Raw genomic sequence first — 23,165 nt, 5'->3', positions numbered from 1 at the left:
AAATTTTAGCCTATTTTATGTAGGATTTAAATATAAATTAGTTGATTATTAGAAAAAATTTAGAGTTTAAAACTAAAGTTATGCTAAAATCTAAAAAATAATTGTTATTTATAGTTAAAACAATATATATATTTAATTAAGTTTATACAATAGTATATTTTTAAAGTGATATAATATGAAATGTATACAAATATGTGGTTTGAAGGCATATCTCATGTCTTTTCAGTTTAGATGACATCTCTTCAATAAATTTCTTCCACTCTTTTGACATAATAATGTATTCAATAGAAAACATTTATATAGATATTATAAAATAAAAGGAAAAAAGCATAAAATATACTTTTTTTTGTTTTAGTTACGTTGAGACAAAAGTTTTATTTCACAAAACTGGATAAAAATTTGCATTTTTATACTATTTTTTGGCATCGATTTTATAAAAAACATGTGTCACAAGATTCAAGCAAAACAGTCCTTAAAGTGAATGTGTTTTGAAAGTGTTTTTGTTTTTTGAATGAATTTTTTTGTAACAAAATACCAGTGGATGAGCTAAACATATGAAAATTTTAGACAAATATGTGATGCTTTAAGGCGGTGTTTACAACGATATCTCAATATCTCAATGTTTGTAAATATTATTTCACCATTATTTAACTTATACTTCAAAAAAAAAATCTAATGATATATATATAAGTATGTTTGACTGTATCGTGACTTTATAGTGATATCATTAAATATAGTAAATTTTTATTATATATTTTAAAAATATATTATTTCATGAAGCTTTAAATAAAATTTCATTAAAATTAAAAAACAAACAAAAATTTTATTCGGTTCCAAAGTTAGAAGCTCCGATAAATATCAATGAATTTTAATAATCATGAAATACAAACCATTAAAGGCTATTGCTAAAAATAAAAATAAAAGATAAAGCAATCATCAATAAAATCAGTAGAGTGATAAAATTAAAGACAATAATATAGAGTATAATTAAGCAAGGATACCAAAATTTTAAAACTAGTTGTTTGTTTTTTAACCAGGGTTGAACTTCGGGTTCCCCAAATGAAATAACTACAGAATAAAATGTCTATAATTTTTAAACTAATCAAGAAAAATCTGCGGAAGCTTGTCCAAGAAATAGCTAAATTAATCAAGATTTCATACTAGAATATACATATCATTATGCATATTACTTTTAATGCTAGACATGTTTGCATCAAGTAAATACTGTTTATACAATCCTTGAAACAAATGGACACCCGATTTACTTTATACCTATAAGTGCTGAAGATGTTAAAAATAACTTTTCTCTTTTCATATATAGACACTATACATATGAGGTTTCTTGTATATATTTTTTAGAAATTCTAACTACATGTGATAGCGAGATATGGGGTTTCAAAGACAACAATATCAAAAAAATTTATAAATAATCTTTAAATCTGGAAACATAATTTATGTCATATTTATTATGTTATTGGGTAGTGAGTGTTGGATCTTTCCAATATTAAAGACAAGGATCTAGCTGACTTATATATAAAAAAAAATTTTGTTCAAACTCTTTGCTGTTAATTATTATAGGCGTTCAATGTCGAGAAGTCAACCTAGGATTGTTAAATTCCAGACATTAAATACAGTAATTAATGAAATTTTTTAATGATAATGATGTTAAATAATTTTAAGGATTTTAGTGCAATATACATCTGTTACCTTGCTACTTCTTGCACTTTAAAAATTTTAAAAATATTTCATAAGTTCAAAGATATAACAAAATGAAAATAGTGATTTACAGGTAAATTGGTGCATAAAAACAAAAGAATGTCACCGCGTTATGACAAGTAGATGAAAATATTAAAACGTGTCATATGACACATAAAACATTATATTTTATTAATATTTCGAATTTTTGAATTTTTTTTAATGATTTCGTGTAAAAGCCACGATATTATCAAACATACTTATATATATATATATATATATATCAATATCAATAGTTTATTTTATTTTAAAAATTTATTTTTACATTCAATTTAGTTGTTCTTTAATATGTATAAAAACTTTTGTTTAAATTTGTGGTTTGAGGCCAGTATTTGCTTTTTTGTCTTATGTTTTATTTTACTGTATATAAGTCACCCTTTCTTTTGTTTTAAAAATAATATTTTTTATAAAGAATTGTAATCTTAATGCTAATCCTTAGGCAAACTAAGTTTTATGGMATTTACTATAATAGCAATGTATTTGTTATATTAAATATCAAGCAATAAGATATTGTTAACAATACCAATATATAGAGTAAATTTATATTTAAGTTAATCTCTATTTATGTTTTATATTTATATAATCAAAATTTTTAAAAACATCAAAATTTTATAACTGAACTATTGTTTTAACTATTATTTTTGCTTAACAATTTCTCTAATAATCTCAATGAATATTTATTTAATATTATACAATACAATATATAATATAAGCTATAATGTTAATCGAAAAATTATTTATATTTTTTATAACTTTTTTAACCTTTTTGTATTTACCAACATATTTATACTAATATATAACATAAAATTATTTTGAAAATTATATACTTGTTTTGAATGTATTGAACCAAAAATGATAGTTTGTTTGATGGATTACCATATCTTTCATATTATAGTAAACCCAATTGTAAGCTAAAGTCAGGTTTCATCTGAAACCACATTATCTGTTATATAAAATTGTCATTCAATTGACATTTTGACACTTTTAAAGAGATCTGTATCTCTGATTTAGACTCCGTTCACCCGCTTTATTCATACATGTATTATAACAATAATATATACTGTATATACACTACAAATATATTGAATGCATATAGTCATGTATAACAGCTATCAAACAGCATATATGTTTTTTATATAAGCAATGTCAATATATTTTGCAAAATGTAGTTTATCAATGAATTTCATATACAATAAACATCAATGAATAATATTAAGATATCATAAATTATAAGACATGTCAGACATATGCTAAAAAAGCCAAAAAAATATATATATATATATAATACACCATTGGTTACAATAGTAAATTTAAAAATGTATTTTTAATACACTTAGAAAAAAATTCAATGACATTGTGATGGTCTTCAAAATTATGGTCAAATGAGACATTGATAAAGCAGTTATACTATTATTTTGGTGTTTTTATATCCACTGATGTACTCCTTCGGCAAAATATTGGGTCTTTTGTATTGAAAATTTTGTCAAAACGTTTGCATCTCTTCAATATTACACACTTTTTTATATCATTGTTTAAGATGTGCTCTAAGACTAATGTCAAGCCATCGTTACTATAAAATTAAGACTTTTGTAATAATAATAATAATAAGTAAGATTAAGAAGATTATGAAATAGCTCTCTATTTATATATATATAATATCTATAATTATATGTAAGGATGAAATTAGATAAATTTAATACATTAAACATAAACTTCAGTTTTTCCAAACATCAAACTAATGAATATAAGGATTAATTTGATTTTTTTTTGTCTCTTAATAAGTCAAAAGTTAGAAAAAATAATTGAAACAAAATATATTTTTTCAAAACAAAAATTATACAAATGTCTGACTTGTCTGTCAAAAACATTTTTCACGTTAAAGTGTTTATCAGTTAATTGCTATAAATATATCAAAAATTCATTGAACTATTAAAAAGGATTAAAATATAATCAAATAAAATTGTGTTTAAAATTATTATATTATTGYCTACATTCAGTATATTACTGTGTAATACATTTAATATAATGAGTTAATTAATTTTATAATTATTATATTTTTTTTTAGTTAATTAAAAAATATATATATTTAATAAAATGCTWATATATTAATAGTAAATACAAAGTTTTATTATAATTTATAAAACAATTGTAGAGGACTTTCATTGAACTGTAAGTCTAACGAGTTTTCACTTAAACATTGTTTTCAATGAATGTTTGCATTGTTTGAGTGTTAAGTAACAAACAAACCAATTGGTGTCCAAATCTGATGAAAATGAAGACAAAAGATTATGTGGTGAAAGCCATCGTTGACTGCCGTCGTAATGGACACCAAATTGAATACTTGGTTGAGTGGGCGCCCACCTGGGAGGTCGACTCTGACCTTAATTGTCAACAATTGATTGACGAGTTTAACAGCAGCCGTAACAACAACTTATTGGCCAACAATGGTAGCAATGAAGACATTGAAGATAATAACAAATCTATGAGACAATTCATGACCAAAAATACTGATCTTAAGTCAAAACCAATGAAACGCAAATTTAATGAAATGCATGACAAACACGTGTCCGCACGTGTCGGCGGTTATATGAAAAATCATTGCATTGTTATGTAATTTAATTGATTTTAATGACTAATTAATTGATATTGTTTTTTACCATTTAATCAAATAATACATTCATTAAATTTTGTTTATCATGTTTTTAAATAATTAATCAAATTTTATATATACTATAATTGCATGATTAGCTAATTTAAAAGTCAATGATTTTACTATCCATTTAAAAACTAGTTTAATACAAGTTAATTATACAATTAAAAATCAGACAAATATTGTTAACATTATTGACAATTATTCATGTATTAATGTATATCTAATTAAAATGACAACTATATAAATGATATAAATTAATAATTAAGTTTAGTATTAGTTTGAATTAAAAGATTTAAATAAATTAATTGTAAACCAAGTATATAATGATAAAAAGCGACCATCACTTAGATCCCAGAAACGGGTCGACTCTTAGCTCTCCTAAATTGTGTCAAAACAGCGGCCGCACGAATCACTTCCAGTTGATCCTTGTCTTCAAGCATATGATCGGTAAGCAATTGATGTTCAAAATAGTCGAGTTGTGAATCAAAGAGAAGCCAACATATGAGACATTTGTATGGATGAAGACAGAGCCGCAGTTTTTTATTGTGACACTGGAGCTCATCGTCGGTTAGTTTGATGTAATCTTTACTAAAAACAGATTTATCGAGAGTATGGCTCTGACATTGATGTGTTTGACGATCACTACTTGATTCAACTGAACAATTGCTGCTTTGACTGCATTGAAAACTAATATCATTGCAGTAGAGATCAGATGAAGGCATCGACTCTTGAGATGAACTTATTTCACTATTTTCTTGGTTCAAGCATGAGATACGACTGTTGTATTGACTATCATTAGGTGATCCAATGATATCAATGTTTTTATCTGTTTTTGTATTACCATTACTGCCAATAATCATATTATGGACACGAAAGCAATGGCGCTCTAAATTGCTTTTATGACTCGTCTCATACATACAGTTCCCACACGAGAATTCTTTGATACCGTTGTGAACCGTTTGGTGTCTTCTAAGTAATGCTTTTCTAATTAAGTCAATCATACATTCAATTAATTTTTTCTTATATATATATATATATATATCATATGTAATTTCTAACCAAAATATATTTTATTTATAATATAATATATACAATACCGGGGAAACACTTTATTACACGACTCTTCATTGCATCGATAGCCGTCCCGATGGACAGCCTTTGAATGGCTCTTAAGTGACGCCTTGTTTATAAAGACTTGTCCGCAACAAACAAATGGCTGTAAATATAATAATTAGTTTTCTTTTATAAAGACTATTAATATTATATAATATATGGTAGAGTTGTATATATCATATTATATAAAAAATGGTCAAAAAAAAGTGATGATCGTATCCCTTGAGGAAAGGGTCGATCAGTCGGATAACCTACTCGTTGGCACTCTTCGTGCATCGATTTCATGTGTCGATCAAAATTACTTTTTCGGTTTGACTTATAATTACATAACTCGCAGATTAACATAATCTTTGACTCGTTTTCACTAATAGTATCACTAAAACCCATAATTATATTTTCAACTAAAATAACTAATTATATTCTTAATTATTAAAAATAAAGTTAAATATAAAATCTTTTTGTATGAATAAAAACGAAGAGATGAAACACATATGAGTTGAAACAAACTTTTGAAATACTTTTATTTCTCACATTTATGTCTACTTTAAGATTGATTTTTGATAAATCATTTAAACATTAATAACTCGAGTCTAAGTAATATTTATATACTTAATGCTACAGTTTCTTAAAAATTTATTTGCATTTTCTTTATATCCCTAAAAATGGCATATTTTTGATTAGTTTAATATCATATAAATTAAATGTATGACAAAATATTTACTAAAGTTTTCTTAGAAACCAATGGACAGATAAAATTAATATTTATATTAATAAAACTGTATTGTATATTATACTTTGATATAAATTATTAAACCAAATGAATATACCTTTATTTTTTGATAGTTTGTCTTCAGGATTAGCATATTATGGGATTAATATAAAGTTAATCTCTAACATACCCTTGAATTAATATTTGATAGCGACTAAAATCTTTATCGTTATTTATATCACATTTGCTAAAATCAATTTTATGTAAATTAAATACAGAATTTTTATTAAATGACTAAATTGTTGCTAAATATTGGCATTAAATACTTTTTTTCTGTGAGACCTATAATTTATATTATGTACTGTACTTTATATGGATAATTGATTGTTAAAATTAGGGAAAAAATATTTTTATATATAATTTCTTGAATTAGGCGTTGTTCACATATTACGTTCGCACTTTTTAAGAAATCTAGACCCCCTCCCTCCCCTATGTTCGCAATTGTTCGCATGTAGTCATTTAAAAAATTACGTTCGCTTGTCCCTAACCGCTACCCCCCCACCACAATAAATAAAATATTATCTAATTGCGAACGTTCTTAATGTCTCTACCCTCCCCTCCCCCTTGTTCGCAAAAGTTCGCTTTGACTAACCCCCCTCCCCTCAAGTGCGAACGTAATATGTGAACCACGCCTTAGTTATTTTTAATGTATTAATTACTTTAAATATTTATTAATTAATTTTTATACAATAGAATATAAATATGTTTTATTAAATTATTATAATATATTATATAATAATATTTTTAATGAAAATATTAATTAATTTATATAAACTATTATATTTGTTATAATATAATAAAATTTATAACATATGTATTGACATCTATTGTCACCGATTATGACTATATATGTGATACTATGTCGTCATTGTGTTTGTTTGTATTCAACTATTTTTTTGTTATTGAATTAAATCAATATTAATACTCTTTTACACAAATTTAATGTTTAAATCAATTGTTTAATGATTTTTATAAAAAAAAAATTATTCAAATGTATATCAGTTGACAAAACACTATAAACTCAAAGATTGTTTATATAAAAACATGTCTTAAAAGGTAATTATTTGAATTTTTAACCTAATATTTATAAATTTATTTTTTGAAATATTAATATTACGGTTATAATTAAATTCAATTTATTTTTTTAAATATTCATTATATTAAAATATATTATATCATATACAGTATCTTATAATTTACATGAATTTATAATTTAGTTTTACTGTTTAATATACTGTATATAACTGTAAATAAAATATAATTATAAAAAATATTAAATTGAARCTTAGCTTTTATTTMTTTTATTATTATATTTAATTTAATAATTAATTATCATTTAATAACTGTTTKATTCACTTTAATRTACAGTWATATACAGTTTACAACATTTACTCATTAATTGCTATCATTTAATTGATTTCATATATAATATAGCATTTGTTTGCATATACCGTATAATCTATTAATAATTATGAATCATATTATCACAAAAATAAATGATTACATATATGGATATATAATATAATTATTGTTTGATAAWATTTTTTTATTTATGATAAATTAATGATAATATATTAATTAAAAGTGTTTTAAAGTGACTCTCAATGCCATTTGATTGTTGTTTTTCATATGATATGATTAATATGTCTTTTTTGTAATAATCATTAAAACTAAAATATAATTAATTATGATTTATACAATAATTAAATATTTAATAATTTTTATTATTTAAAAAATAGTGGCAAATAATGAACAAAATGTCATTACAATTGAAGATTTGTTATTTTATTGTATTGTTTGTGATTACCACTGAAGCCACGTGTCGGGACCTGAATCCTAAATCCAAGTGCTTATCGGACTCACTGTCCAATCCATTGAGATTTTACGGCACAAAAACCACATATAGTGTCGCTAAAGAAGCCTTTCATTTGGGTCAGTCATCACAGGACAGTTGGTATTCAATTCCGAAATGCAAACCAATTATGTTTTATTTTATCGGACGACACGCCATACGATATCCTGACGGCGAAGATATCATTGAAATGTCAAAAGTGTTGACAAAATTACAGAAACAAATAATTAGTGCATCAGAACAGGGGTTAACCCAACTGTGCGCTCAAGACTTACAGTCAATCCGTAATTGGAAACTACAGATGAATGAGACCGACGATAACAGGATTAGTAATACAGGTATTAGAGAGACCAGAGCTATAGGTATGATATACTGAATACAAGTATTTTATTATTTTACAAATTATTAACTTTTTATTATAATTATAGCCAAAGAATTTAAACAATTATATCCCTCACTGTTTGATACAACCAAAGCTCACATTGAAGTCGGTATCACTACTAAAGAAAGAACTGAAGAAACAGCTGACGCTTTCTTACAAGAAATCAATGACAATCAAAGTGAAGATGAAATACAACAGTCTTCAGATGAAAGCGATAGTGATARTGATGAAGACAATGATAAAAGTATTGTTGAAATTGARATCATAGAAAAAATAAATATAAAAATTTTTAATTAACAGAAAGAGTGGTCGGGATAACGAAATCGCAAAAAGATATTTTATATTTTCACGACATATGTAAAGGTCTTTTGCTGGAACAGGGCGTCCGACTCGAGAAACCCAAATTCGTCAAAGAGTTACGTAATAGTGATTTAATGCAAAATYTAATTAAAAGAGTCAATGAAAGAGTTGGCTTTAATGCCGATAATGCTATCGATGCTAAAGTRTTGCGACAAATAGTAAGGGGTTGTTATTTTGAGTTTGCAATTCATGAACAACACTCCGGATGGTGTTCTCTACTTGGAGATGAAGAACTCAAAATTCTTGAATACTTAGATGATATTGAAGACTATTATGAAGATGCATACGGTATGGCAATACATATGGCAATGTCTTTAATTGTAAACAGTTTTTGTYAATAATTTTTTATTTTAAAATTAGGTCGAAAAATAAATGGTAGGCAAACGTGCCCTTTAATCGGTGACCTATTTAATAAAGTGAAGCAATCAATAAAGAAACCAAAAGAACTTAAGACATATCTTCATTTCACTCACGCAGGAGTTATGAAGAGATTATACTCAGGTTTAGGACTTTTTAATTACTTAACAAATAAAATGGACGCCAAAAATGATGAATCAATATGTTTGGATGATTCCCGCAAATGGAAGTCATCACTGATTTGTCCGTTTTCTGCAAATTTTGCGTCCATTTTATACAAATGTTCGAAGAATAAGGAGAACAAATCAGATGATAAAAAGTTTTCAAAATATAAACTTTTGACTTTAGTTCAGCAAAAACCTGTTGTCATCAATGGTTGCGATTCACACCTGTGTTCAGTCGATAAGTTTATTGATAGCTATCAACAAATGACATTTAATTGTAATCTTATGGAAATTTGCAAAATATAATTATTTTATAATTAATTTTATTTTGACATTTTAATTTGTTTTATAATTTTATTTATAATTATAATTATTACTAATTACTAATTACTAATTAATTATTATAATTATATAATTTTATAAATTTTATACATACATATGTTTTATTATAAYATTTTAACAAAATTTCATATATTTAAATGACCATTGATATAAAAATTTTAGTCAACAGTTATAATAAATTACTAGTAATATTATATTGTTTATAATTTAGTAGTATTTAATTATTTTTTTATACATTCATTATTATTTTTCGTTACTATTATTTTCAAATAATAGATATATCATATATGGTTTGAATAAAATACTGAATTTGCGTTTATTTTTTAAATATKGGTCAAAATATCCAAAATCAAAATATATAATTCAAAATATCCAAATTTATAATCCAATTTCAATATCTTCAAAATAATAATATCCAAAAACATTTGACCCAACTCATTTTGTCCAACTTAAATAATTTAAATATAAATATCCATAATTATTTAATATAAATTAAAATGATTTGTATTATTTTATTTACTATTTATAATAATTTTTATTAAATAATTATAAATATTTATTTAAAATAAATTAATTTTGAGATTATAAATTTGGATATTTTGAATTAGATATTTTGTGATGCTACCTTTTAAATATACAGCTAATATAAAAAACAAAAATTCAAGGATCAATTTAATATATATTTAATTAATTATTATAATATACTGAATCATTACTTATATCGATGCTTAATGAAAATATTTATTATAATTTTAGTTATTGTGTAATGAAATTATAATGAAAAGTTTAACAGTGAAGTAACTTTTAAGTATACACTATAACAGTAATTGAAAAGTAAAAATGCAAAGAAATTTCATTAAAATTTATCTAAAGAACCTTGATAAAATTAAAACATATAAACCAATACAAAATAATCTTATTCATAGTTTTTTATAGTTGTGAAAGTTATAAATATAAGTTAAATTTATATGTATATATTTCTAAATATCAACAAATGTGGTTAAATAAAAAAAGTTATCATTGATAACACTAGTAACTGCACTATAAAAATATGAATATTGTAATGAATTATGAATATGTTTGTTAACTTTGATAAATATTGATTTAATTGATTAGATTATATGACAAACGAGATATTGAATTATTTATTAATGGAAATTGAATGTCATTTTTAGCAATCAAATGATTTTGTTGTCACTCTTAATGGTTATTATTATAAGGAAATTCTTGTTTTCTTTAAGTGAGTATCGCATGAATTGGTTATTGAGTGTTGATATCAGTGGTTATATTCATAATCTTAATGCTTATTCTGTATGAGAAAGAGAGAGAGAGAGAGAGAGAGAGAGAGAGAGAGAGAGAGAGAGAGAGAGAGAGAGAGAAAGAGAGAGAGAGAATATGTATACATATTAAGTGATGCATAACTTTGATAGGTATTGTATATCTAGAAACTTACTACTCATTAAAACTATATATTGATTTCAAATATTATTTTTTCTATTAATACATTGATATGTGTCACTCATATAGGAGTGATATATAACTACATTTTATTACAAGTACAGTATAAATAGCAAATGCTTTACTGTACTGTATATTATTGTATTTATAAGTTGAAAAACAATTTTACATACCTTATGACATTTCAATAAATTATTGGGTGCTGTTTGTTGTGTATGTGTAGGCAAACGGTACATACATGAGAGCCATTCACGCGAAATGGCTTTCAATGTATTCCCTAAGCATTTCTTGAGTCTCTTTTCAGTGCTATTGATATGTAATACTGATTGAAATGCTATTCACATATACACTAAACCGGTATATATATGACTAAGTCTACGTTTAGCACCGGCACTGCAGTACATCATCGCATGAGTATCACTACCAGTATCACCAAAATTTATACCATTAGAAGTAATATATGTTTTTAGTCAATGTGCTCATTCAATGAATGAAATGGGAATAAATTTTATGCACAAATAAATAAATTCAAGTTTTTTGTCATATTTTTCTTGTGTTTTGATACATTGCATCAAATTCATGGTTATGTAACAACATTTTTATGAACAATGTGTGCAAAAAAAAAATTTTATGTTACACTAAACGCATGCAAAAGTGACAAGAATTTTGTTTGTTATACTAGTTATGCCTACTGTTTGGTAAACAAATTATATGAGACACACAACACATACTGAGTTTATCATATTTATGTTTGCTTCATATAATTTTGACTCTTTTTCACATATTTTAAACTAAATAAATTTAAGATTTGAAAAATATAGGAAAAGATAAATAAAAGACACGTTTTATTTAATACATATATATATATATATATATACTTTATATGTGAAATGGCATAAAAATTATATTTATCTATATATAAGTTATTTGGACATAGAATTGATGGCAAAAAATGTTTATTCTTTTGTTCACAAATTTTATCGTTTCAGTCGTTGATCTCATTGAATATTTACTATATTTAAAGATGTTTGTATATATATATATATATATATAKAATATAACATACAATATAGTATATTATATTTTAAGTATATTTATTTTAGTTGAATATATTATTTGAATATATATGTGTGAAATTGATGTATCCATTTTATTGAATTATATGATAGTATAAATATAGTGATACAAACAAAAAGTTTTTTTTTGTTATAAAAATTGATTATAAGTAAGTTTAAATGAGATGCCAAGTTTTGACAAATTGAATTATTTATTAATATAGTGTATAACATCTAGAAAAATATTTATTTTAAAATAAATAAATATGTTATACAATTTTAATATCTATTATTTTTTTTGTAGAAAATACAATAGTAATACTATAAAAATCTATTTAATTTTGAATAAATTTAATTTGTTTTTTACTAATTTATTTTTTATTTGATTTCGATTTTATGTATCGACGAGTTTTTTATTTAATTTTGATTGAGTTTTCGTTTTTAAAAATAGATAGAAAATACAATAATTTGAATAAATATTTGTTTGGCTTTACATTGCCATTCAAATCATTTTCTCAGTTTATTGACATTTCCATCCATTACTGTATTACCTGTTATATAATGTAAATGTTTTAGTATTTATATAATACTTAATAAAAACTTTTCTAAAATAAGTGCTTTGGAAACAAATCTTTACATTCTTTGCTCTAAAACTAATGTATATTTCGTTTGCTCTTATTCTGCATTTTTTTGAGACAAAAACAAATTTATTGAAATATAAAATAAAATAAATTAGAAATCGAAATATCTCTGTTATCTTTAAAAACAATCAGCAAAATTACTTTGAGTTTATTTCATGTTTTTTACTAATTTAAATTTAAAATGTTTTTAATATTAAATTATAATTTTCTATCATATGTTGTTTAAAATAAAAAGATTAACTAATGTTTTTAGGTATTTATTTTTTATATTTATAATAGATTTATTAGATAATAAATGTATTGTTAAATAGCAATACAGGAATAAAATTACCCTTAAAAACAATGAAATCCTTGTTAAGTATGGTTTTCTTATTGTAATATATTATTATATTTGGCATAATATAAAAATATAAAAACAATTTATAAGTGAAATAGAGATAAAAATAAGAAAATTATTGTGTTTTGTTGACATCGAAAATAATATTAAAGAACAAATTTATTGGACATATTGTATGACTTATGGCTCCAAACAAATGACAGACAAGAATGCAATACAAGAATCAATAATTCATTGCATTTGAATTGCTTTTAAAGTCATTTATTGTCTTATTCTTTGATTTACTCAAATGATTTAGTATTCATTTAATGAATAGTTATATTTCATAACATTAATCAATATTTCATTTCAAATATATTTATACAATTACAAAATACAATGTTTATCGTCCAGTGAAAAGTGACTGATGACTTTTTATATTTTACTATTTACTTATATATTTTATATAATTATTTAGAGTTTTAATCAAATGTTATTAATGATAAAATAATTTAAACTATTTATTGATGTAATTTATTAATCTAATAATTTGAAAATATTTCAATTAACACTTAGAAATTTTTTAGTGAAAATAAGTCACTTATCACTAGACGACAGTCTATTAATATATTGAACTATAATATTTAACAATAGAGAGAGAGAGAGAGAGAGAGAGAGAGAGAGAGAGAGAGAGAGAGAGAGAGAGAGAGAGAGAGAGAGAGAATCTTGTAATATAAATGAGTTTTATTTATTTATCATTTATTTATAAATGCATTTTTATAAAGTGTCAAAAACACGAATAGATTTGATATTATTATAAAAGAGTTGCAAAAACATAAAACATATCATAAAATATTAATTCTTTTTTTGTCATCTTTTTTTAATCAATTGTATTATTTGTGTGAAATCTAAACCCCTTGAGTGATGAATGACTACCTTTTGGGAAAACTTTCAACTAATATATATATATCTAAAACATTTACTGGTTTTTTCTATTTTTAAAAATGGTTTGTATACAATATGGAGTAAACCAAACAATTTTATCATTTTTTAAATCTAATGGAAAGTATTACTATTTATCTGACTGATGTACAGTACCTTTATTTTTGGTGCCAACAAACCATATATTATATTTTAGATATTGTTGTTTATATTATATGATTGTCTGGTCTGTTTAGCAATATTTATAAGTTTTTTTATTTATTTATATTATATTATAAAAAGTTTAATGATTGTTATATTTACTTAAAATGAAACCACCAAATATGTAAATTATTTTAATATAAATATGTTTTTATATTAAATTATATTATTTATTTATTTTTGATTCAGATTGAATTTAAATGTTAAAATAAAAAATATATTGTGATTAAAATTATAATTCATCACATTTTTAGAATATATTTTTCATATTTTAAAATTATATGACTATTTTTTCTGTATGTCTATAAAGAAAAATAGATTTAAAATATTAAAACTCATTTTTTTGTCAATTTTATAATTTTTAACGAGACTTGAGTTCCCATTTAAAGAGCTATTGTTGAGCTTAAGCTGACATTTATATTCTGATATATATATATAGACTTAGAGGAAAGGGTAAAAATGTATTGTTTAATATATTAAATATATTAAATTATCCAAAAGTTTTAAACTATAAGTTTATTATAAATATTATTAATGTAAAAATTGTGATGTTATAAAAATTATTATTAAAAATTATAAAGTGATATCTTAAGTGATTAATCAATGAATTTTGTTAAAATTTCATAATTGGTTTTACAAATTTAACAATTTATTAAATTATTTTTAAAAAATTTTAGCATACTCAAGAACAATCATAATAGCACATACTAAAATTAATAAATTAGTCTCTCATAATAAGAACCACATTAATTCAAAAATGATATTTTTTAGAATGAATTTTATCTTTATTTAATTAAATTTTAATGTTATTATTTTGAATAAATGTCAATTTTTCTCGCAATTATAAAAATATATATAAATTAATTGCAGTTATTTTAGTATAAAATCATTTTTATGTTCTAGTAATGAAGTTTATAATCAAATTCTTGTAAAAATTAATATGTAAATAAAAATTAGCAAATTATCCATTACAAAACAATCAATGATATAGGTATAAAGGTTTTAAAAATTGGACAAAATATCTTTACAAAAACAATTCATATAATTTTAAATTTTGTTATGGAGTGGTAAAGTTATTTATTTTTTATTTACTAAAAATAAAGTTTTTATAAAACATAATTAATTTTTATAATCAAGAAATGTATCAATTTATTATTAGTTGTATATAATTCATTTTTATTTAAGTTTAATTCTCATAATTTGAATTGTTTTGTAACTATTTTTTTTATAAAATCTGAAATATTATTTTAATTTAATATTAGTTTAAAACTTTTGAATAATACGATATATATTTATTGTCAGCAAAGATAATGTCAAAAATGGCAGCGAATGAATATAAAGTAAAAAAATGAATACATGTATTGTATAGATATATATATAGATGATTGAAATGAAAAGAAAATACCAAAAATTCTAATGATTTACTAAATTCACATCACTATCATCTCAACAAATGAATGAATAAGTCTGTCTGTCAGTCACAGTGTGTAAGTATGTATGTATGTGTGTGTATATGTGTGTGTGTGTATGTGTATGTGTATGTGTGTGTGTATGTGTGTGTGTGTGTGTGTGTGTGTGTGTGTGTGTGTGTGTGTGTGTGTGTGTGTGTGTGTGTGTGTGTGTGTGTGTGTGTGTGTGTGTGAAAGGATGTGCGCTCTCATCTAAACAACTATATGTCTGATTCGGAAGTTTGAACTGAAGCTCTGTGTTCTGTGAATACGAAGCCATGGTTTGGATGTCTTATAGATTTTGTAATCATCATTACATTTATTTTTTGAGAAATCTAGTCTTAAATTTATATTATATATATATATACTGTTTGAGCATTTTTAATATATATATATGCTTTCGATGACAAAACACAATCTCTTCAAATTATTTCAACACTCATCACATATAGAGTATTGACACCAAAATTGATAACAAACCTCTTATTCACAGACAATGTATTATAAGATATCTCTAAGTAATTGCTTATTAGAGTCTCTATTCTCTCATATATTTTGCTTTTATTAGTTATATATCTCGCCATTCATTTCCCATTCTTAAGTATTGTTTGCACAATATTGCACACAATTTGTGATATATTTTTAGTTTTCATAAAAAATTTATATATCATTTTGATTATCAATAAATTTTGTTTGCACGTACATGTGTCAAAATTAAATTACAAAAAAACTTGAACAAAATTGAAAAATATTTCTATCTATAATATATTATATTATTGACAATAGTCTATTGTATAAAATGTATTATTTTATTTATTATATAATATATTATATAATATTATATGAATTTGAAAATTTACAACTATTGACCATAACTTAATCTATGCTTAGTACAGTGTTTTAGTACTCAAAACTTTATATTTTTTATTTAATATAATCAAAGAAATTTTTTATTACAATGTATTGATACAAATTTGTTGAAAAAATAAATAATGTATTTATTTATTTATTTAGCAGTGAGATATAATCATTTTATATATTACATGACTAATAGTGGATTTGTTAGAAATCTAGTTTAAATGTTTTTGTCGGTCAATATTTATTTTATATATTTAGTATATTTAATAAAACATCAAATATCATTGAATAGCAAAATTTAAGATATGAGTTATATTTAATGAAATAAAAATGCAAAATTTAAAAGTTAATGATTAAGCAAATGGTTATATAATATCGAATTGTTTAATAATACCCACTATTATAACATGAGCTGCCATTATCTGAGGAAAAATGAGATCATTTTTATGCATAATTTTATATATCGTAAGTAACAATAAATCTACAAAAAAGACTTTATATGGTTTGTTATGTGCTTTGATTTTAAATCCTTATTTTCAAGAAATATACTGTACTTTACAATAATGACTGTTAGATGTGTTAAAAAACTAGTTATAGTCAAAGCAATCCAAAAGACAAACTACAATCAATCCGTTTGTGACACTCTTTACAATTGATAAGAAATGAGACAACAATTTTTGTGAGCTAACAGTGCATTATTAACATCACTGACAGTGCACTACAGTCTCAATAATATTTGACTTCTTTAGCAGATGGCTTTCAAATGGATGGATTGTAATATCATTTATTCGGTGATAACGTTAATCACAAAATATAAGAGTCATATGATATATACGGTAAATATGAACAAAAAACACTTCGAGAGAGAGAGAGAGAGAGAGAGAGCGTATAAGTAGTAAAAAGATTAAATTTGGGGCATATCTCGATTGGATAGTTTGCAACTGAGACTATAAACTAATAATAGTGTGAATCAATGCCTATATATATCACCTCCTTTGATGTCATACACCATATACACCATCGTTTGGTTTATGTCTGTGTCTTAGGAAAAGAGATTTTTGTCATTTGTTTAACGGGCTTTCAGACGATCTCCTGCCAGTATTGTTAGGCACTGGTAGCTAACAGTCCAGAATAGAGAGTAGAGACAGATATCGATTTTATAAAAGAGTCAGACATTTGTAAAGATGACTGCATTTCATATAAACTTTTCTTGTATTCAATGGAATGCAGAAAATGGTTGAATAGTTGCCTCTCTTTCCTCACGTTATATATATTGTGATATATATGCAGAATATCATAGAGAATATCATACGGAATATTCTTTTTCTTAAAGCTATTATTTCTAGAAATGATTATCCCATCCAATCATACGGTATATACAGTACTAATATCATCTTCAATACAGCCATTCCTCCCACAAATACGTGAGTCGGACAACAATTGCCTATAATTTTTTGCCAATAACTATATCTCTTTCACTTAGACTCCAAAATATATATATAATAAATGAAGTGTGAGTTGTATTCATATGTGAAAAACATTGAACCCATGTTTCATCATTTATCTTAATGTCTTTAATAACACTTATGATAGTCTATAATAAACAAATACCATTTTATATTAATACAAATACTTTTAACTTATTATTATTTCCGATTCAAATCACATAAAATATTAATAAATATTTAATTATTTGTAATCTATTAATATAACATATTTGATTCAAATATTTTCTTAATTAAAATACAGAAAACAATTTCAACAATTTTTGTTTTTAAATACCGTAATATTAGTTTTACAGGTATTATTATTAAAAATACTATTTATTAGTAATCAAATATAATAATTTTTATAGAAATATTAATGTTAAGCAAATATACAGTATATATTGTATATGTAAATTATTTGTGTGCTTGTTTGCAAAAATATAATCAAATTTATCTCAAATAATTATTTATTGTTTTGTTTTAGTAATTAAATAATTTTATAATATACATTGTAAATATGCTTTACTATAAAAACATTAAAGTATAAAAGGGACTATAAATTATAAAAACAAAATATTTTTTTGGATAAATTATTTGATGTGAATATCGTATAGCATATGATATTATAGAGATATCTACTCTTTTGAAACGTGTTTCTCATAAGAGTTTTATGGTATGAGAGAGACATCCAAATGGGAGACATATATCTTAATAATTCTTGAGATAATTCGCACAATTTTCTAAATGATTGCACACATCAAGTATGAGATATTTCTTAACATATATGTTATACAGTATTATATTATATTATATTATATTACACTCAATTTATATATATATATATATATATATATATATATATATATTATTTATTAGTATTTCAGATTTTTAAAAATAAAACAAAATTAATTTCAAATAGATTAAAACTAATTAACTAATTACATTCATCAACAATTAATTATTGGATAAATAATGTGAATTAGATTTTTATCAATATAATTTGTTAAATTATGATTTTTAAAAGATATGAGTTGTTATGTGATAGATAATGAATAATAAATAACTATAACTTAAGTCATAATAATATCCATATCTATATCCTTTTAATCATTTTATAAATAAATATCTTAATGGAACCGACATTGGACTGGAAGTGATAATAATTTGTATAATTTGGTTCACTTCAAGAGTTTCTTACATATAAATTGTTATTATGTTGTCATTTGCTTTCATTGATATACTTTTGGACATAATGTTAATGTTTTCATACAATACTATACTTAGTAGTAGTAGTAGTAGTACTGTACAGTATATACTGTATAATCAATATCACAATAAATAGTTTAAGTAAATAACATAGTACTGTATAAATAAAAAATTATATATATTTAATAATAGACATTATTCAAAAGTATTTATAGTATAATTTGTTTATGACTTATAATGTAATATAAATACAAAAATACATATAATTTTTATTCATAGATTGCTTATTAAATAAAATATATTCTTAACATTAATAATTGCAATTTTTGTGGTGACTATTACGATGTATACTACTATCAAAGTTATTAATATATAACATTTATAATACTATATCTTATATTGTCTATTGTTTGTGTATAACATACTTAAAAGGTTTTCTTATAATAGTATGAAAACTAATGTTAAATGAGATGAAAGAGTTATGAAACGGATTTAGTGTGACATTCAAATGAAAGCCATAGGAAAGACATGGGAAAGACATGGGAAAGACATGGGAAAGACATGGGAAAGACATGGGAAAGACATGGGAAAGACATGGGAAGGAAAGTTAGAGTCAAGTGTTTTAATAGTGTGTCTAAAGAATAGACTGATAAAAGAGAAATAGTTATCTATTGTTTGACAACATTTTTCGAGACCGACTTTAAGTGATTTATATATTAATTATATATAAAGAGTATTATTTCTATTATTATAACAATTATTAAACATATTTAAATTCATTGATCAGTGAAGCAAATATTCAAAACTAAGCAATGATTATTAAATACAACACAATAAACAATAATATTCACAATAATGTATTATAATGTAGTTTATAATTATATAAAATTAGTGAAAACTTCTTAATCAAATTACTGGTCCACAAGTCCTCCTATTTTTCTGTGATAACATTAATTAATGCAAACTTTCTATAAAATTAATGCGACTCATCATAATAGTAGTTATCATATAATGTATAGTAATAGTGATAATAACAGTATAATGCAAATGCACATCATATGTATAGTATTTTGTGTTTAGCAGCAGTGCTTCAAAATATGGTTTTAGCTTTTTTAGGGTTTTGTCATTTATGATACAAAATTATAATTATTATATATTGTTCAAAAATAGTGGTAAAAATCATATATAAAAGTCAAGTAAACAGATATATTGTTGTAATACAAGGGATTCTCGCTTTCAAATGTCTTTTATTTAATTATAGCTGTCATCTCATAGCAGTTATATATTTATGTAATAACGGACTTAAACTTTAAGTTACGGCACTTCATAACAACCAATTGGTCCCACAATTCTTGTCCTTTTCTTTCTCTTTAATCAAATATTTTCTTTTATTTCAAAATAAATCTAATAAAACAAGTTTCTCATTGTTTTGATTGCAATCTTATTGTTGAAAATAAAATAAATTACATTAATAAATGTAAAAAATAAAACGATTTTAATGTAAGAAGAATTTGTGTTACAATACTTATTTTTAAATCTACAAACTATTTATATATATTACTGGTATATATTTGAGATAAACTTTTTATATAATAATTATACACTTAAATTATACTTTTATACATTATGTATTTGTAAAATAATCTAATTATTTTAACATTTTATATTTAAAAATAAAATCAAAGATTTAAATATATTTTAATCTTTAATTTTTTAAAGATTTGTATAATTTAATTATTTTTCTTAAATATTGTACTATATTTATATTTATAAACTATGATTTTTGTTTTTTAATTAATTTATCGATATTGTTTATGATTTATATTAGAGGTTATATTAAATATATATATATAGTATATATTTTAAATATTTGTTTTTTAATAAAAGTAACCAAAAATTACATTAAATATTATAGATCATTACTATTAAATTCAATATGTATTTTTGAAAATGTTAAAATAATATAATTTAAAAATCAACTTGGATGAAAAATTTATAAGTATACTTAGTATAAATTATAAAGAGGTTGAATGTTTATAATTTTTTTAATATTTAATATTAGCTATATTTTGCTTATTACTAACTATAGACAATTTATGTTATATAAACAACTAATGTAAGACAAACTAAACTAAAATATAATTTATGATATATTATATATAAATCTTTTAGATTGAGAGCAGAATATGTGTGTTTGTAATGCCATCAAACAATTTGTTTTGATTTCTATGAAACAATTTTGTAATATAATATAAATTGATTTACTGAAAACGTATCGATATTAATGATTTWAATCAAACAAAACAATTTAAACAATAAATCACTCATAAAAATAAGTGCAAATTCAGCAATTTATCTAGATTTATTTTTTACTAATAAATAGAAATAATTGTAAGTATTTATACTTTAAAATATACTTTTTAAAATAAAACATAAATTATAGTTTTAAAATTTTATATTAAACATGAAAGTACTGAAATTAAATATATTTAATTGTTAAGAATTAATTCAATTACATAGTTTTTTTTATCAAAATAGTTACAGTATAATAAAATATTGAATTACATTGAAAACTAGTTTATACTGAGAATCAACTTAACATATAAATAATATAAATTTAATTTTAATTGTCATCATTAAGAGACGGGGCAAAGGTCACACCGGAATTATAACCAGAATTTATAATTAATTATTATTATGTATAACTAGTATTCAATAATCATTTTAATGTTTTAGTTATATTTTATTAGTTTACAGTATTAATTAGTAGTAATTTTCATAACTTTAGTTAATATTCAATTATTTGTGTTATATTTTATATTATAATAGTTTTTAGAGTTAAAAACTGAGTTGTGATGACTTCAGGGAATCCAGTTTTCAACGACACTTTCGATCCGACAATTGTGTCGACTATACATAATGTGTATACCCGTGTTGACAATGTTGACCACAAAACTAATTGTTTTATAGTTTTAATAATTTATTTAATCAATTTAACTACTATTAATATATTAATAATCTAAACAAATAAGTTTGTGTTAAAAGCCAACTGTTTCAACAATTGCCGGTCAATTGGTATAGACAGCCATCAGTTATCTGGGATATCACTGAATTAAACGGTGTGTACGTTATCCGTATGATCCGCACTGCTTGCGAGTGTCAACATCGGGTTACCCCCTCTTTAACGCCTGATTGACGATTAACACCTTCTCTGTAATTGGTTTGAGTGGGGACTACGCATACGGCAGTGACCCGAACCCTGTGTTACATATTATTTAAATAATTTAATTAATACATAGACTTAATTAAAAGATGCAGACTTTTTACCAAAAAATGTAGATCAAAGCTATGGGACTCGAACCCACGACACTCCCAGTTAAACGACTACAACATCAAAGCTTTAAACAAATCATATGAATATACAGTATTATTATTATAAAACATAGATTATATATAATTTATAGTAAAAATGATGTTATTTTTAACTATTTTATAAATTTTATACTGTATCATTTTATTTGTTAAATTTTATTAAATAATAATTAGTAAAAAATGAATTATTATAAAATGAATTAACGTTATATTATAAAAATAAACTAAGTTTATTGTGCTATTTATATTAAAAGTGATTATATTTATAAATTATTATTGAAATCCATTAAATGCATATATTGTTCGTATAAATAATTTAAGCGTAAAATTTGAATAATTAATGTGAATAATGATCACTCAAATGAATAAATGTCAGAATATTCATGAATTTTGTCATTTATGTCTAATATAATCATATATTTATTGTTAAATAT

General features: G+C 23.0%; 3 protein-coding genes across 3 annotated transcripts; 2 read left to right on the top strand and 1 right to left on the bottom strand.

Moving 5' to 3' along the window:
- The first annotated feature begins 4,027 nt into the window (after nucleotides 1-4,027).
- LOC128966431 (uncharacterized) lies at nucleotides 4,028-4,369 on the top strand. Its single transcript, XM_054313282.1, has one exon. It carries the CDS (start codon nucleotides 4,028-4,030, stop codon nucleotides 4,367-4,369), a length of 342 nt encoding a protein of 113 aa, XP_054169257.1.
- A 309-nt stretch (nucleotides 4,370-4,678) lies between these two features.
- On the bottom strand, nucleotides 4,679-6,020 carry LOC128952566 (zinc finger and SCAN domain-containing protein 20-like). Its single transcript, XM_054297977.1, has 3 exons — nucleotides 5,777-6,020; nucleotides 5,506-5,624; nucleotides 4,679-5,392 (listed from the first exon to the last, which is right to left on the bottom strand). The coding sequence occupies exons 1-3, from the start codon at nucleotides 5,906-5,908 to the stop codon at nucleotides 4,753-4,755; spliced, it is 891 nt and encodes a 296-aa protein (XP_054153952.1). The 5' UTR covers nucleotides 5,909-6,020; the 3' UTR covers nucleotides 4,679-4,752.
- A 1,259-nt stretch (nucleotides 6,021-7,279) lies between these two features.
- LOC128966430 (multiple inositol polyphosphate phosphatase 1-like) lies at nucleotides 7,280-9,711 on the top strand. The gene is made up of 5 exons (XM_054313280.1): nucleotides 7,280-7,346; nucleotides 8,030-8,504; nucleotides 8,571-8,768; nucleotides 8,825-9,172; nucleotides 9,245-9,711. The coding sequence occupies exons 2-5, from the start codon at nucleotides 8,039-8,041 to the stop codon at nucleotides 9,709-9,711; spliced, it is 1,479 nt and encodes a 492-aa protein (XP_054169255.1). The 5' UTR covers nucleotides 7,280-7,346; nucleotides 8,030-8,038.
- Nucleotides 9,712-23,165: the final 13,454 nt, after the last annotated feature.

This window comes from Oppia nitens, unplaced genomic scaffold, assembly GCF_028296485.1.
Source record: "Oppia nitens isolate AA-2021 unplaced genomic scaffold, nextdenovo-longstitch-racon4-pilon3 scaffold1_pilon_pilon_pilon, whole genome shotgun sequence".
Lineage (NCBI taxonomy): Eukaryota > Metazoa > Arthropoda > Arachnida > Sarcoptiformes > Oppiidae > Oppia > Oppia nitens.
The sequence above is the reverse complement of the archived record's forward strand: the minus strand, read 5'-3'. Positions and strand labels throughout refer to the sequence as shown.